This window comes from Lytechinus variegatus, chromosome 11 (assembly GCF_018143015.1).
Source record: "Lytechinus variegatus isolate NC3 chromosome 11, Lvar_3.0, whole genome shotgun sequence".
In the NCBI taxonomy this organism is placed as follows: domain Eukaryota; kingdom Metazoa; phylum Echinodermata; class Echinoidea; order Temnopleuroida; family Toxopneustidae; genus Lytechinus; species Lytechinus variegatus.
This window is the reverse complement of record NC_054750.1, coordinates 34,597,710-34,614,734: the sequence shown is the minus strand read 5'-3', so window position 1 is coordinate 34,614,734 and position 17,025 is coordinate 34,597,710. Positions and strand designations below refer to the sequence as shown.

Here is a 17,025-nt window from a genome sequence, read left to right as displayed (position 1 = left end):
GTGTGGACATATATAGATTCCGGGCTGGTGTTAAAGCAACACCAGAGTTTTTGCAGTGTATTATTTCATCAGGGAAAAGGGAAGGAGTGCACACGACAGAGAATGAGAGAGGAATGCTGTCTTACCAGAGTCAGCGGCAGTCGTAGAGAGTGTAGTAGTAGTAGTTGTTGTCGTGTCGTCCTGGGTGGAAGTTGATTCTGACAAATAGTGACAATATAATATCAAATAATATGAAAAGAACAACGCAATAATTGTGCAAGAGTAGAGTAACCTTATTGCAAAGAACACAATGTCCCGCAGTGTGAGCCATGGTGTGTTTTCAGTGTGGAACATAATATGAAGTCCACTCCAACAAAAATTGATCTGAATAAAAGAGAAAATACCAACATGCATAACACTGAAAATTTCATGAAAATGGGATGTTAAATAAGAAAGTAATGAAATTTTTAAGTCATGCTTAGTTTCACTAAACATTTATATGCACATCCCCGTCAGTATGCAAATGAGGGAATTGATGACATCACTCACTATTTCTTTTGTATTATGAAATATTCTATTTTTCTCCTCATTGTCAAGTGAAACAACGATTAATTCCTCCCTGAACATGTGGAATGAACATTGTTTAATACTATAGGATTCAGTCAAGTTAGTCCTTTCTGTCAAATCTATAAAGATTGAAATATTGTATAATTCAAACAATAAAAAGCAAAAGAAATAGTGAGTCAGGGACATCATCGATTCTCTCATTTGCATGTGACTAAATTGTACATATAACTCTTTTGTGCAATGAAATTTCGGGAAATGTGAAATGAAATTTTGTGAAATGACTATAAAATGTCATAACTTTCTTACTTTACATCCGATTTTGATGAAATTTTTAGCATTATGCTTGTCTGATTTTTCACTATTGATTCAAATCAAATAAACTACATGATCGTTATTACATATACATTATCACTTGCCGTTGAGTTTAAGGATTTGATGATTATACCAAATCATGTTATTTTTGTTATTTTATTAGTAACACAGGATCGAGGGAAGGAAATAGCATGAGAGGGGAATGCTGTCTTACCAGAGTTAGAGGCAGTCGTAGAGAGTGTAGAATCGGTTGTTGTTGTCGTGTCGTCTTGGGTGGAAGTTAATTCTGACAAATAATGTAAAAAGAACGATGAAATGATGACATTTTGCACGCAATGTAATACATTTATAGCAATTTAAATTCCTGAACTTTGTTCTTTTGCGTCCCTTCCTCTATATCCCCGCCAAATCACTACTAGTAAGCCTGTTGGACAGGGGGAAGCAATACATGGATACAAAAAAGAAACGGTTGTATTAAATGCACAAACCAAAGTTAGCGAAAAGATTCTTACCAGTAAAAGTAGTTATCTTCGGGCAATGTGGAGTTGAATCAGCCGGGGGCACAGGTCTGTCTGCCAGTGAAGAAGTTGAATCTGAACATAAAGCATTAGATAAAATTCTACATGTTTAATGGAAAGAGAGTGGGAGGGGGTGTGAGGTAGTGGGAAGGGAAAAGGAATATATAATGTGGATAATACATATAAAACATAACATATCCAGTTAATGCTTTTGTTAATCAAATGCTTGTGAGCCTCAACTTTTCGACGATATCCTTCGTCTTCTTTAGGAGGAAGACATGAAGAAGACGAAGGGTATCGTCGAGACGAAAATTTAAGGCTAATAAACATTCTCTGGATTTGTTTTGTTGGTTATCAGTTAAGTTCAGCCAATAAGTGAAACTATAAGATGTTTAGACCACGGATTAATATATTGTATATATACAGTGCGTATCAAAAAAAGTTTACACTTTGAAAAAATCCTGGGAATTAAAAAAAAAACAAGATGTGGGTATTTTTTTCACGTATAATCTTGCGTTTTGGTCTCATCTATCTAATGAAAGTAAAAGTTTTGACAGAATGTTACACTTGAGTGAGCACTGTCCATTTTTGTAAAGCTCGCAGAAATCTGTTTGCGCAGAAATGCTCGTTTTCACGATGTACCCTGTGACACATTTCTCATACATTTCCTTTGTACTTTTAGTCAGTTGAAATAAAACGAATACATTCAAGCAATTTGTAACAATTTTGCAACCCAAATTGAAATTTCAACACTTAGTAAGCACAGCCTTCAAGTTTACATTTTTGTGCCAGCTTGATGTGAGGACATAACTGAATCTGGACAAAAGTTTATATCAGACATCTGCAACATTTTTTTTATTTAGTTTGTATCATTTAAAGTGGGTTTAAATTTCATTTTTCATTTAATGCTTGTTGCTCCACACTTTTCCCAAGCTTGACAATGATTAAAAAATTGAAAATGAAGCCTAAGCCATTTCATGTAAATCACAGTTCAGTGTAAAGCAAATATCGTTCCGATGTCCTCGGCGTGTGGGGGAGTGGGGTGGGACGCAATGCACTCTTCGAAGTGTTTTTGGCGAGGAAACAAGTTTAAAAAGGTAGAATATATCATCAAATCAATTTTACTAGCTAAATTCCACGTGTTCTTCATGATTAAGGCCTACTTTTATTCGCATAACTATTTCAAAGTTCTGCGCAAATCATTTTTCACTAACTTTTCACAAGTAAGTGGTGCTCACTCAAGCGGAAGTATTTTTCGAAACTTATATCGTCATTTGCTTAAATGGATCTGTACCAATGTTAAAATGTGCAAAAATATTCAGGATATTACAAATATATAATTTTACAGGAATTTTTCTAAGTGTAAACTATTTTTTGATACGCACTGTATAATAGTATCACGTATTGACTTAATCGATAACAAAACAAATACAATCTAGCTTTTGCCAATCAAAAATTATCTTTATCAATAAACACTTCATTGGCAAAATGATTGTCAATATGATTTCTTTTTCTCTTTTGCTTTCCTGTAATACATGCATGTACGCATATAGTAAGTCGACTATAATTTCTTCTTTTCCAAGGGGATCCACAATTTTACAAGCTTTGCTTTTTAGTGGATCCCCTCATTTCCATTTATGCTGTATATAATACTGTTTTTTTTTTTACGAAGTAAGAATGCCCTTCTGTAAAATTGTATTTGATTTGTATTGTTTTATATTACTTTGTATTATGTTTTGAATGGAAATGAAATAAAAGAATTGAATTGAATTGATTAACTAGACTTGTTTTGATTTGTTTTATTTATTATAATTGTGAAGAGCAAGGACATATACATTGCGAGGTGCTTTCTATTATATAATTGAGAGGATGGTATATGTAGATACAGCGTAGCCAGGGTTTAGTTCATCAAGATTTTTTTTTATATTTTTACTATAAAATAAATTTACTGTACCATCAAACAAATTCCAAGGAAAAATTGATCATGCATTTACACAGAGTATATTTGGACCACGTTATAATGATAATCATATTCATTTCTTACGTGAAGAGCAGTCACTTCCTCTATACCCGTGAGAACAGTGACACTTGTAGCCTTTCATTGTCTCCTCACACCAGCCGTTCTTACAGCGATCTTCAATACAATCTGCAAAGATAGATAATGAAAGAAAGAAAGAAAGAAAGAAAGAATACGAAATGAAGTTATTATATAGGCCTTCTCCAGGAGCATGAGGGGGCACTAAATGGCGTCTGTGAAAAAAATTATTGTCATCTAATGTGAGCGAGTCGAGCGAGCAAATTTGTTTATTTTTTATTTGAATAAAAATATAACGTGGTGATAAAATAATGTTGGCATTATATTCATTATAAAGGAGACGCGATAGCTCAGTCGGTAGAGCGGGGGTTTCGGATTCCGGTGACCCGGGTTCGATTCCCAAGTGGAGCGCTAGTGCCCTTTGGTAAGCTATTTATCCTCATTACCAGGTCCCTCGGAGAGGACCCTAAGCCGTCGGTCCCCTGGTTGCTTGCTCACAGGCATTCGTGCTTTCTTAGCAGTCAGGTAAAAAAATTCGATATATATATATATATATATATATATTAATTACATTAATGGAAAGATATTTTACGCTTTCCTTTTTTTTTGTTCTTTCTTTTCGTTTTCTTAGTCGATGAACTTATTAGGGAATGGCCCACACCCCCATCTATAAGCCATTAAGCCATAAGCCATCTTCTTCTTCTTTTTCTGAAACTGAAACAAGACATTGCCAATAACACCAAGGAGGAAAAGTCTGGTCGTGCCACATGAAGATAGGAGTCTGTTTTTTGAAAGGCTTGAGAGCACTTTAATGGCATTCTCTGGTAAATGCTTCGGAAGATAATTTCTAAGATGGGTAAAGGCTATGCATTCACTAACTAACTAAAAGTGAAAGACAGTTTCCGCAGATCCATGGCAAGCAGGGCAACTTGGGTCGGAAACTAGTCTGGAGATCATGCACAGTCGACTTTAGGTGAGATAAGTGCCGGTAAGAAGCTGGGCTTTCATATTGATGGCTACCCGGAGATGTGCAAGGTGAATGGCGGACGGGAATACATGATTGGGAAGCACCAAGTCAATATCATGAAACAGAAGAGATATGCAAGGGCCTTTAACTTTCCACTGCATTTGTTACTCTCTTCTTCCATGTCAGATACGAGCAACCTTGCTGCAGGAGATCCAGTAGAGCTGGAGGATTGTACTTATCTAGAAGAACCTTGAGGACTTTAATGGTAGGAATGGTAGGCTCCTGTCAGACAACACTCGAAAATATCCTGTGCTTCATTCTGTCATGATAAATTGAAATAACCTTTCCCAGAAGACGCAGATGTAGGAGATTAATTGAGCCAGATAGGAGGGCAATCTCTGTCATGTCTGTAAGCAGAGGAATAGCCTCATGTGCAGTTGTCCTTGGAAGACCAAGCAGCTCTTTGGAGGAGCGCAAGACACCAAGGTGAGAATGGCAGGCCTGAACAGGAATGATGTCTGAACCAAAGTGCCATTGGAAGTCTGCAGAATTACGTCCTGGGTCTAAAATCATAACAGCACGTTTAGATGGATTGATAGTGTAGTGCAACTGTTTGGTGTACTCCAAGACAATATCAAGCATACGCTGTAGATCTCTAGGGCAGTTGGCGAGGAGTACTACGTCATCAGCAAGCACGAGGGTTCCTGTGTATCTGGAAAGTAATTTACAACATGTGCCACTCTTCCTCAGCAACAGAGAATTTTATGCTTATTGTAAATTTAATAATAATAATTGTAAATTTATATTGCGCAATTTCTATTTGGATATACTCAACTGCGCATTACAATACATAGCAGATAAACAGAAAAACAATTATTAACAGGATACGCAAAAATTTTAAAAGTAAAATTAAGTTCGCTAAATTAATCGAAGAAAATAAGTAAAGATTAATCATTTCTACAAAATACATAACCAAAAACATGAAAAAGTGACTTCTTTTTTAAAAACTATCTTGAAAGAGGTGGGATTTCAGTTTGGTTTTAAATAAGTTGACAGAGGATGCATTTCTTATTGAGGAAGGGAGACTATTCCAGAGTTTGGGTGCAGCACTGATAAAGGCACGGTCACCTAGTGTGATCTTTGTTTTACATGGTGGGAGACTGAGGAGCATTGTGTCATGAGAACTACGAAGCCTGTAAGACTGGGTGGGTGATTTTAATTTAAGGAGTTCACTGAGATAGGTGGGGGCCATGTCATGTAGTATCTTATATGTTAGGAGCATTATTTTGAATTTGATTCGCTGACGTACTGGAAGCCAATGTAGATCGTTGAGTAGGGGCCTTACATGGGAAAATTTGGGGGAATTACAAATGAGTCTGGCACATGCATTTTGAACACGCTGTAATTTGTTTATCTGAGAATCTGGTAAGCCAAAAAGTAGTCCATTACAATAATCCAACTTGCTTGTTACAAATGCATGGACCAGTGTATTAATACATGTGCTGCTTAAATATTTTCGGATATGACGTAAGTTGTAGAGATGATAAAAGGCAGTTTTGCATGTTTTGGATATGTGGGTTTCCATGTTTAGCTGCGAGTCAAACCAGACACCAAGGTTTTTTGCAACCATGGTCTGCTTAACTACAGTATTTCCAACTGTTATGCAATCTATATTTAATTTAGACACTTGTCTAGGTGTTCCAATAATAAGAAACTCAGTTTTGCTATCATTGAGTTTCAACTTACTGCTCAACATCCATCTACGAAGTTCCTGTAGACAGTGTTCAAGGGCCAAAACACAGGACTGTTCTTGTTCCCTGACTGGGCTGAAGGAAATGTATAATTGAGTGTCATCTGCATAACAGTGACAAGATATTTTTTCAGAGTATGCTTTGATAACCGAAAAAAGCCTACTAGAATAGAGGGAAAAAAGGAGAGGTCCGAGCCTGGACCCTTGGGGAATGCCCCATCTAACGTCAAATTTCTTTGAGGTAATATCACCAATTGATATTTGTTGCTGCCTATCGGAAAGGTAAGACTGCAACCAAGACAAAGCAGAGTCTGTTATCCCAAAATCAGTTTCCAATATTTCAGCAAGTATACTATGGTCAATAGTGTCGAACGCAGCACTAAGGTCTAAGAGTACTAAAAAGGTAACTTTCTGTTGGTTCATAGCCATTAGTAAATCGTTCTTGACTTTTAGTAGGGCTGTTTCTGTACTGTGAAACTTCCTGTAAGCTGACTGTGTTAAGGGGAAAGGTTGTTACGATCGAGATGTTCCTGAATTTGAGCAGTGACTGCCCCTTCAACCAATTTCGACACATATTGAAGGTTACTTATTGGCCTAAAGTTATTGAAGTTTACTTCTGAATTAGGTTTCTTTGGCACAGGCCTAACTAACGCTAGCTTCCAACCCGAATAACACTTGGCATCATATAATGAGAGATTTATGATTTTCGTAAGCACAGGTAGTAAGGTATCTAGACACTCAACAACCAATCTTGTTGGCATTGGATCGAGGGAACATGATTTTTTGCTGAGGTTCATAACAATTTTCCTAACATCACTTAGTGATAGTAACTTGAAGCTCGAGAGTACGTGCTGGTTAGAAGCAGAAAAGCATCTCTGCAAACCATCAACACCAATCTGCTCTTCATGTAACAATGATTCAATATCACAGTGAATTTTTACTACTTTTTGTTCAAAAAAGTCTCCTAGTCCATTAACAAAATCATAGTTGTCAACACTAGGAGGTATGACAAGATCACTCTTTGTCATGTTCAGTAAGGACTTTGTTATGCCAAAGAGTTTCTTTTGGTTCGAGCTATTATCAGTGATACAATCAGTGTAATACTTAGAACGGGCCTTATTCATTACGTATACGGCTTATTATATACATATAATAAGCCGTGAATTTCAGATGAAGAACAAGCGACTAAATAATTTAGAGGAAACGAGAACGGTGAAGATTAAAAAAAAGGATGCCCTAACTTTATAAGATGAAAGGTTGAAGAAGAAGAAGAAGGAGAAAAAAGGAAGAAGAAGTTGAAAAGAAGAAGTAGACAATGGAGAATGATTGCTCACAAAATATCTGTGTAACGGGTTTTATCAACACTCTAGTAAAACAAAACACTGCATAAATTTTTAGGGAAAGCCCTTCTTCAAGTTCAAGTATCGTCCATTTTAATTGATGGTGTCTCCTCGTTGGTGACTAGCATAGAAAGAAATAACAACCTTTACCATGTTTGCGTTACCCCTCTCAATGCATCGCATTATCATATTGAAATAAAACAATGAGAGTTTTCGTTCTTTTCTTCATAACCCGGTCATTCTGATGTAACTTTTTTTGCATTTGCATCAGTATTAGTATGATATGAGTATTATAACGTAACATATACAAATTTAATATTTAGCGAAACAACGATACAATATTGAAATACAAGCAATAAGTAAATATCAATAGAGTCTTATACTCATTCAACAAAATGATAATTTAGAGGAATGCAGGAGACCGCCATCGTGAGCGAAATAAGCTTGATAATGATGGCAGCCTTGTAAGACGGTTCATAAATGTCTTCCTTCATTAACCAAGACAGCGGGTACCTCTTATGCAACCTGGTCATTACAAGTTCTAGAGTCTACAGCTTTTAGTACACGAATCTTTGAAGGATCAATCATATCAATTAACTCACAATGAATAATTCATATTACACTAAATGGACATTAGACCAAGAGTGCTTAGACCAAACGGTCACGAGACCATAATGCCAATTATACTTTAAATGATAAGTAGCCTAGCTGGTTATTGCACCAAGTGACATTTAGAATAAGGGTATAGGTAGTCGTGTCCATATGATTAGCCAAATTGGGTGTAGCCCAAATAAATAATAAAGCAAGTGGCACGTAGACGAAGTGAATGTTAGATTATCTGGAAATTGGACGAAATGGAAATTAGACCATTTTTGTTCGACCAACTGGGAATCAGACTAAATGGTTTTGCCAAACTTGTCATTAGCCATATTCAAGAGCAAATAGGACGAAATTGGTAATAGACGAACTGGTTGTAGAAAAAGTGGGTTTAGATCATGTAAATTAGACGAACTGAGAAATTGACCAAGTGGTAAAAGACCAAAAGATATTTCACCGATGATGTGGTGTTTAATGGTTCATCAATTTTGATTAAATTTACCATTTTAGGCCTACTCAACTGATTTTCTTTCTTTTTTTCAGCACTGAGGTTCTGCTCTTATATCATCTTTCTTCATTGCTTTTCCATTTTGTTTTCATATCATTCGTGTTTGTTTCCCTTTTCTTGTTCTCTGTTTTTTTTTTGTTCCTTTGCTGTTCTATGTTCTGTTTCCAATGGCTATTCTACAATAATTGTTTAAAGATGTCTACTCACTACAAGCATTGAATTGATTTTTTTTAGTGGATCCCTTCATTTTCCAGATCTTTATAATGTTCATGATAATTTGGGTTTTTTTTCCTAATACTTCGTTTTCCTAATGGGAAAATATCATATATTGTACCTATCAAATTATATTCTTTTTAAAGGTTTCATTTGCAAATGTTATTGTAATTATATAAAACCATTTTTATTTTTTTATGTTGAAAATGATATAAAACAAAAACAATTCAAAACAATTGAACATTCTTCTGCTTGTCAACTACTTCTGCTGCTAAAAAATCTATCTGCAGATTTTTTTTCACGGATATGTTATCAGTCAATTGCGGCTGCCGTGATAACTCAGTTGAAGGGCGGCGCCAATAACGGGAGGGGGGGGGGGGTAGGCGACCAAGCATGAAGTCATATTTTTCAAAGTTGAATCCCACCACTTTAATTTACACTCTTCTGCCTTATTTCTTACCTTTCGTTTTTTCACCCCTTTTTCCTACCTTTCTTCAGTATTTGAAAAGTTTATAGGGTGCTCCGCCCCCCACCCGGTTTACTGCCCCAAACTCAGTTGTTATATATAAGAAGAATTGTAAAAGCAATTACATTCATCTATTAGTTATTTCCTCTTAAAGGATAGCCAAGAATGATAAAGAACATTCCAGAATGTCTTTGTAAAAGCTTTTTGTTATGCAGGCCTTACCCATTTTAAGGCCAAGGAATTTTATTGTTGAATAGGGAAAAGCCAAACAATAGATTGCTACATTCCAGTGAATAATAGGATTAGCTATGTTAATTTCAATGAGGTCATTCAAGAGTCTTCTGGAATTTGACTGCTCCTGAAAGGAGAATGTTTTTTAAAGACAATACTAGAACCTTCCACATAAAGAAGTCTCTAGAATAGTGAATACTAGAATGATCTAATACTAGAATGATCTAGAATAGTTGAAATGTGCATATATAAGCTGCAGTTTCTACAAGGACATCTTCACATCATACCAGATCACTTCATCAGATCAGATCATAGCAGATCAGAGCTAAGAGTTTCACGCCAGACTTTACGTCAGAGCATACTTCATTACCACCTGGAATATTTGCACGCCATCAATGAACTGTTTGCAATTATTTTGAGAGAGGAACTTTCAGTTCTCATCGAGATCATCAACATCATCAACCTGTTAAATGAACACTCTTCAACCCATGGATTGCTGAAATTAACTGTTAATCATCATCAACATCGTCTTCACGGACACTTCAACTCATTACAGTGACTCTTATTATTCATCGTACTTCAACATCAGTTTCATAATCGCCATCATTAATAAGGAATCCTCCCAGCCTACCTGGAATATATATTGGACTATCATAACAGTGAACTATAACCCTGGTTGTACAGTGCGTCCCAGAATAAACGAAACCGAGATTTAGCGATCATTTATCATTACTTAATCATAAATAGAATAGACAAATGACCTACCAATTTAAAGCTGAGAATCTCCTCTTTCATCTGATATTACTATTAGGTTATTTCTTATTCACGCATGAGTGAGCAAAAACAATTTGAAGAAAAGATACCAAAAACTCATTTGGCGGAGGGTATCTGGGTTTCAAAAAGAAAACCACATTTCTGAAAAGTTCAATATCTGCTCTTTAATTTGGTGCCTAAATTACAGAAAATGGTCAAGAAATAAAAAAGTTCTGGCCATTTGAAATAAGGCTTGTATTTCCATAATTTCATGAGATAAACGTGTTTTCACCGGTTTCCCACAGAAGCTTTCGCATGGTGAACAAAAGATTTAATGCATGGCTGATCGTCAACAAAACAGAGTGTCGAGTGAGTTTGAAAGCCAGCCTGGAGAACCTCTTCATTTTATGAAATTATTGAAATTCAAGCCTTATTTCAAATGACCAGAACTTTGTTATTTCTTGACCATTTTCTGTAATTTAGGTATCAAATTAAAGAGGAGATATTGAACTTTTCAAAAATGTGGTTTTCTTTTTGAAACCCAAATACCCCCCGCCAAATGAGTTTTTGGTATCTTTTTTTCAAATTGTTTTTGCTCACTCATGCGTGAATGAGAAATAATCTAAGTAATATCAGATGAAAGAGGAGATTCTCAGCTTTATGATTAAGTAATGATAAATGATCGCTAAATCTCGGTTTCGTTTTTTCTGGGACGCACTGTACATCAGACACTTCAAGAGATTGATGTAAGATTATTTGGTTTTATTTTGTTTAAGTACATGATCAATTTCCTGTAATAAAAAAAAGGGAAATTAAATTTCAAATCTTCTTTGTTATTTGTTGCAGTATCGTAACACAGTCAATATAAACCTTGGATTTCATCTTTTTTTTATCAGTGGTTAAAAAAATATATGAAAGTAAGCCGTGATGTTGATATTTTTTTATAATACTCAGGGTTGTATTGGTAAAAGTACTCCAACCTAATTGGCTAATTAATCATTTAGCAATGATGATTGTGAACATCGCTTGGTTTATCACTTCCTATTAATTGTCATTTTATGTTGCTAAGGAACCAAATAACAGAGGGGAAATCACCAGGACTTGGGGAGAGCAGAAGCATGTCTGTATTAACGAGAATTATCTTCATATAGTTTTTAAAAACACACATTTTTTAACAATTCACACCACAATTTCACGAATGATTTCTTTCCCCTAGCACTCACCATTACACATTTGTCACAGACAAATTCCATAGGAAAATTCATGAGGACGTGTCGTAAGGTTGGGGTGAGAAGAACATATGAGAAGAACATTTTGTATGGAATTCAATTACATTAAGTTTCAGATGACATACCTGATAAAAATCATTTCATTTGATTCAAAATCATAATTTGATAAATGTTTCCCCCAAATTATAATGAACAGGGTGTCGAATTCACGCTTCGGACTTTTTTTTTCCTGGGGAAGGGGTGAGCAAAAGTTGAAAATACTAAAAGTTTAATCCTATTTTTGCCAACCTTAAAGTTTATATATTGCTCTTCAATGTTCTTTAAAACAACATAAAATTTCACAATTGAGTTTTTTCAAGTCAGTTGTCATTTTTTTTTGGGGGGGGGTTGCAAATGGATATGTTTGCCCAGCCCCCCCCCCAAAAAAAAAAAATGATGGTAATAATAATAATGATTATAATTAAATAAAAAGATTTTAAAAATCTTGACTTACATGGGAATTTGCACACCCTGCGTCCCGGCGGGATCCCGAGTTTGCTCTTCCTTCTTGGGCAGGCAGCTTCCTTAGCAGTGTAAGGGATGATCTTAGGAATCTTCTGCACCATGCTACCATTGGGATGGAGTTCCTTCTTACATTCATGGAACATCGGTATGGTGTAGTTGAGTCCTAGTCCGTCTGAACAACAAGAGGCGGGTTTCTCTATCTCACTTGAGGAGACCAAACAGGCTTGGAAAAATATAAACAACCAACAAATATCACTTGCTTTGGTAGAGCAGAAAATGAGTGGCAATGTCGACATTTAACAACAGGTATGCCAGAAAATGTATCACATTCAATTGGTTTTTAAAACTTATGATACAATTAACAATTTATAATAGTAATGAAGGGGCCATTGAAATATTGACCTAAAAAATATGGATGTCGGTTACTTTCATGCGAGTGAATGTAGAGACCGAGCATAAAAACGCCGTATTGGCATTAATTTACAAATGAATGGGCTCTGAGGGCCATCGAAAATTCATCTCTCGCTACCAGTTAACCATGTTAACATTGACTATTGTATATAAGATGGGTCGCGGAACGAATTTGAAAGTTGCGGGATATGAACACCCATACAATCACAATTTGATAGTTTATTTCATCTTTTAGTATGGTAATAGAGAAACACGTAGTTTGCAGTATACAATGATCATTTGAATTCAGGTGAATATTCATCAATACTACATGTATATAAAGGGGCCACACGGAACGAAATCGAAATGGGTATGAAATTAAATAAAATCAATAAGATAATTTGGCATTGTTAAATTTACGTTAAAGTTTACTATTTAATTGGTTTACACAAGTAAAAATGAAATATTGACCAGCACTTACTGGAAATAATACAGTGCCCTATACAGTGTGAGTCACAGTATGAAATAAACTTCACTGAGCATTAACGTGTTGGTCAACCATGTGAACACGCTTTGAAACGTCACACCGTCGAAGTGTCCACATGTAAAAATATATTTACACTGTTGATGTTGAGCATTTTAATAGTGTGAATATTTTCACTTTGTCCACTATGCGATCACACTTTTTAACACTGTGTTCGTGTACCCGCGCCACAAGCTATGGGGGCGGGGGGTGTTACACTGAAGTGAATAACAACAATCTAATGATGAAATTAATAATTGCAGTGGTTGGCTGGTGTAATAACTTAAAAAGTAATTTCATGACAGCAAAAAGTAATAGAAAGACAATGATATCAACATGGAGGAAGAGACAGAGAGAGAGAGAAAGGAGGAAGAACAAGGGCGAATAGAGTGAAATACAGAAAATGCAGCAAAAAAATCATTAATTATGATCAAAACTACATGAATATCCTGTATAAGACACAGATATATTCTCTTGCTAAATTCACAACAATTATTATGAGTTTATACCACTTTCAGTTCCCAGAATGGTCTTGTTTTAATAATCTAAAATATGTAATCAATTACTTTGAAATACCCTCGACTCCTGCATTCTATTTCAATTTTCTAAATTGTTTTCTAATATCTCTATTCAGGCGATATATTTCAAGAGTGATACTTCGTATTTTTACAGCTAAACATCGTTTAGTTTATCATGGTTAATACAACAGCACCCTGGAGGTGTTTGTAAAGCCTAAATTCTTTTAAATTTAAGTTGAAAAAGTTTCTCCAAGATACTCGTTAGTTTAACTCTTCATCACTCATACATTATATTTTTCATATATTCTCAGCACTACGAGCTGTGAAATATGATATTTTTCGTTTTCGACTTCAGCATCATTATCATCGTCATCATCATCATAATCAATATCATCATCATCTTTAAAATCATCATTATCATCATCATAATTATCATTATCATCAGATCATCTACAACAACAGTATCATCACCATAAATACCATCATCTTTGTCATTTAATTATCATCCGTGGCTGATCCAAAAGCCGTATATGACCCCCCCCCCTTTAGAGCCATAGCTGTATCTACCAATACCCATCGGACATAAAAATTCTATAATTTTTTTTTGCATCACATCCTTGAATTCATTTCCACTGCTCTGCGTGTTTGAATGTTCTCCCTTCAAATCAAAAGTCAAGTCAACCCCAGAAAATGTTCATTAGAATAAATTAAGAAAAATCCAAATAGAATAATGCTGAGAATTGTATCAAAATCGGAAGTAAAATAAGAAAGTAATGACATTTTAAAGTTTTGCATATTTTTCATAAAACAGGTATATGCACATCTCAGTCATGTCTGGGACACGCGTACGTATGAGACGGTAGATGATGTCCCTTACTCATTATTTCTTTTGCTTTTTTTAATGTTTTGGGTGAGCATATAACTTTTTTTGTAAAATTAAGCAAAACTTCAAAATTTCATAACTTTCTTATTTTACATTTGATTTTTGACGAAATTTTCAGTGTTATGGCTCGTTGGATATTTTTCTTTTTATTCAAATCAACTTATTGTTCGGCTGGATTTACCCTTTAACTTTTTGTATATGGATTTTTTTTAAATTTCAATTAGGTTTACGTGACTTCGTACTTACACGTAGGGCATCACTCAAAAGCTGATAGGTTTACTTTTTGAGTGGTAAATTATTTACCGTCAATTATTCAACATTTTCGTCATATTTATAAAGGTATATAACTTTCGAGTCCATCTTTCTACAGTGCTTATCAAAAAAAGTTTACACTTAGAAAAAATCCTGTAAAATTATACATTGGAAATATCCTGGTGATTTTTCCACATTGGTAGAGATCCATTTAAACAAATAACGATATAACTGTCGAAAAATATTTCCGCTTGAGTGAGCACCACTTACTTTTGAAAAGTTACTGAAAAATGATTTGCGCAGAACTTTGAAATAGTTATGCGAATAAAAGTAGACCCTAATCAAGAAAAACACATGGAATTTAGCTAGTAAAATTGATTTGAGGATATCTTTTACCTTTTTAACTTCTTTCCTTGCTCAAAACACTTCGAAGAATGGATTGTGCCCCACCCCGCTCCTCCAAACACCCAGGCCATCGTGACGATATTTGCTTACACTGAGCTGTGATTTACATGAAATGGCTTAGGCTTGATTTTCATTTTGTTTATCATTGTCAAGCTTGGGAAAAGTATGGAGAAACAAGTATTAAATGAAAAATGAAATGTAAACCCATTTTAAATGATAAAAACTTAGTGAAAAAATGCTGGAGATGACTGATATAATAAAACTTTTCTTCAGATTCAGTTATGTCCTCAGATCCAGCTGGCACAAAAAAAGTAAAGGTTGTGCTTACCAAGTGTTGAAATTCCAGTTTGGGTGGCAAAATTGTTACAAATGCTTTTAATGTATCCGTTTTATTTCAATTGACTAAAAGGACAAGGGAAATGTATGAGAAATGTTTTGCAGGGTAAGTTTGATTTCGCCCTTTCCCCTTGACACAGCGTGAAAACGGCATTTCTGAGCAAACAGATTTCTGCGAGCTTTACAAAAATGGAGAGTGCTCACTCAAGTATAACATGATGTAAAAACTTTTACTTCCATTGGATAGATGAGACCTAACCCAATAACATATGTGAAAAAATTACCCACATGTTGTATATTGTTCAATTCCCAGGTCTTTATCAAAGTGTAAACTTTTTTTGATACGCACTGTATAACCCTTTCACATAATTCACTTTAACGGTTAGACATTAAACAAACGTAATCAATCTACATCAACAGCATTATCTAAGAGAATGAACCAACAAAACATTAAAAAAAACACACCATTGTCATTGTTTAACATCAAATAACGTCAAAGGTGTCATTGCTGCAAATATCTTCAAATCAAACCACAAACAACATGACAAGAACGAAATACTGCTTTTCAATGGCAAGAGTACAAAAGGAATACACCGGCTTTAAAACGTATTGAAAAAAGCTTTATATGCATTTAGACATTTACTCTGTTACAATTATTAGATCTCAACTTACCCATGCATGTAAATGTCAGCAAAACAAGGATGACACCTCGTTGAAGAAAGTTGGCCTTTCCGATCTGTATTGAAACAATCAAAAGAATGAAAATTAAATAGTTTAAATAGTACACTAATGAACCGTGTTCCCTCCTCACCCCCGAAAAAAAATCATCTGGAATGTTCCCACCCCTAGGGGGACTCTCTCTCTCTATGTTTGTCTATTTTTTTTTCTCTCTCTCTCTCTCTGAGTTCTCATCTCTTTTATTTCCCTCTCTCATAGAACCGCCCCCATTGAATCCTTGAATATTAGATGGAAATACTATTTTTGTGTATTCGCAATATCACATACTTAAAAATATATATATAATATTGTCATCGATGTTGATTATTAGTGTTTATCCATAAAAATAAAATGAGAGAAAATATATTATTTCGATCTTGCAAAGGATATGTTTTGTACAATTTTTTTAAACTTAAGAGATTCGAAGTAAAAAAATAGGAATATGGTCTAGAAGGTCAAAACCGGCCCCCCAAAAAAATCAGTGTTGATTAAATCAATATAGCTGAGAAAAAAAATCATACAAGAATAATGCTAAAATATTCATCAAAATCGAATGTATAAAATAAAAAAGCCATTTTAAAGTTACGCTTACTTTTTACAAAACATTTGTATGAACAACTCAGCGATGTGAGAGAGACGATTAAGTCCCTCACTCACTATTTCTATTGTTTTTTATTGTTTTGATTTCACAATATTTAATTGTTTACAGATTAGACAATAATAACCAACAGATGGAGAGGGGTCTTGGTGGGCTCTTGATTTTAATTTATTATGATAGTGTTTTGTAAAAAGGATGCTGCAGTCTAAGGCTCCATTTTTAGCAGCCCTCCATTCCAACCTGTTTGTATGATAATCTTGATAATATATTATTTGCTAATGGTTTATTGCTTATCAAGATATACGAATCAAAATAATAGTTTGAAATAAATACAGAAAGAAAATAACAAAGACTCACCATTTCAGTGCTGGAGAGAACTCCACAGCAAGATTCGACAAAATACAGCAAAATATAATTGGTTGGTCTGTTGGTGT

The 17,025-nt window shown here is 34.8% G+C and overlaps 1 protein-coding gene across 1 annotated transcript; it reads right to left on the bottom strand.

Moving 5' to 3' along the window:
- Window positions 1-60: 60 nt before the first annotated feature.
- LOC121423553 lies at window positions 61-15,993 on the bottom strand. The gene is made up of 6 exons (XM_041618906.1): window positions 15,949-15,993; window positions 11,959-12,192; window positions 3,421-3,522; window positions 1,371-1,451; window positions 1,073-1,144; window positions 61-197 (listed from the first exon to the last, which is right to left on the bottom strand). The coding sequence occupies exons 1-6, from the start codon at window positions 15,950-15,952 to the stop codon at window positions 61-63; spliced, it is 630 nt and encodes a 209-aa protein (XP_041474840.1). The 5' UTR covers window positions 15,953-15,993.
- Between the last annotated feature and the right edge of the window lie 1,032 nt (window positions 15,994-17,025).

Coding starts and splice junctions, on each gene's coding strand:
- LOC121423553 (XM_041618906.1), bottom strand. Junction 1,452..3,420: donor AGGAAGTGACTGCTCTTCAC/GTAAGAAATGAA, acceptor CTTTATGTTCAG/ATTCAACTTCTTCACTGGCA. Junction 1,145..1,370: donor GAAGATAACTACTTTTACTG/GTAAGAATCTTT, acceptor ATTATTTGTCAG/AATTAACTTCCACCCAAGAC.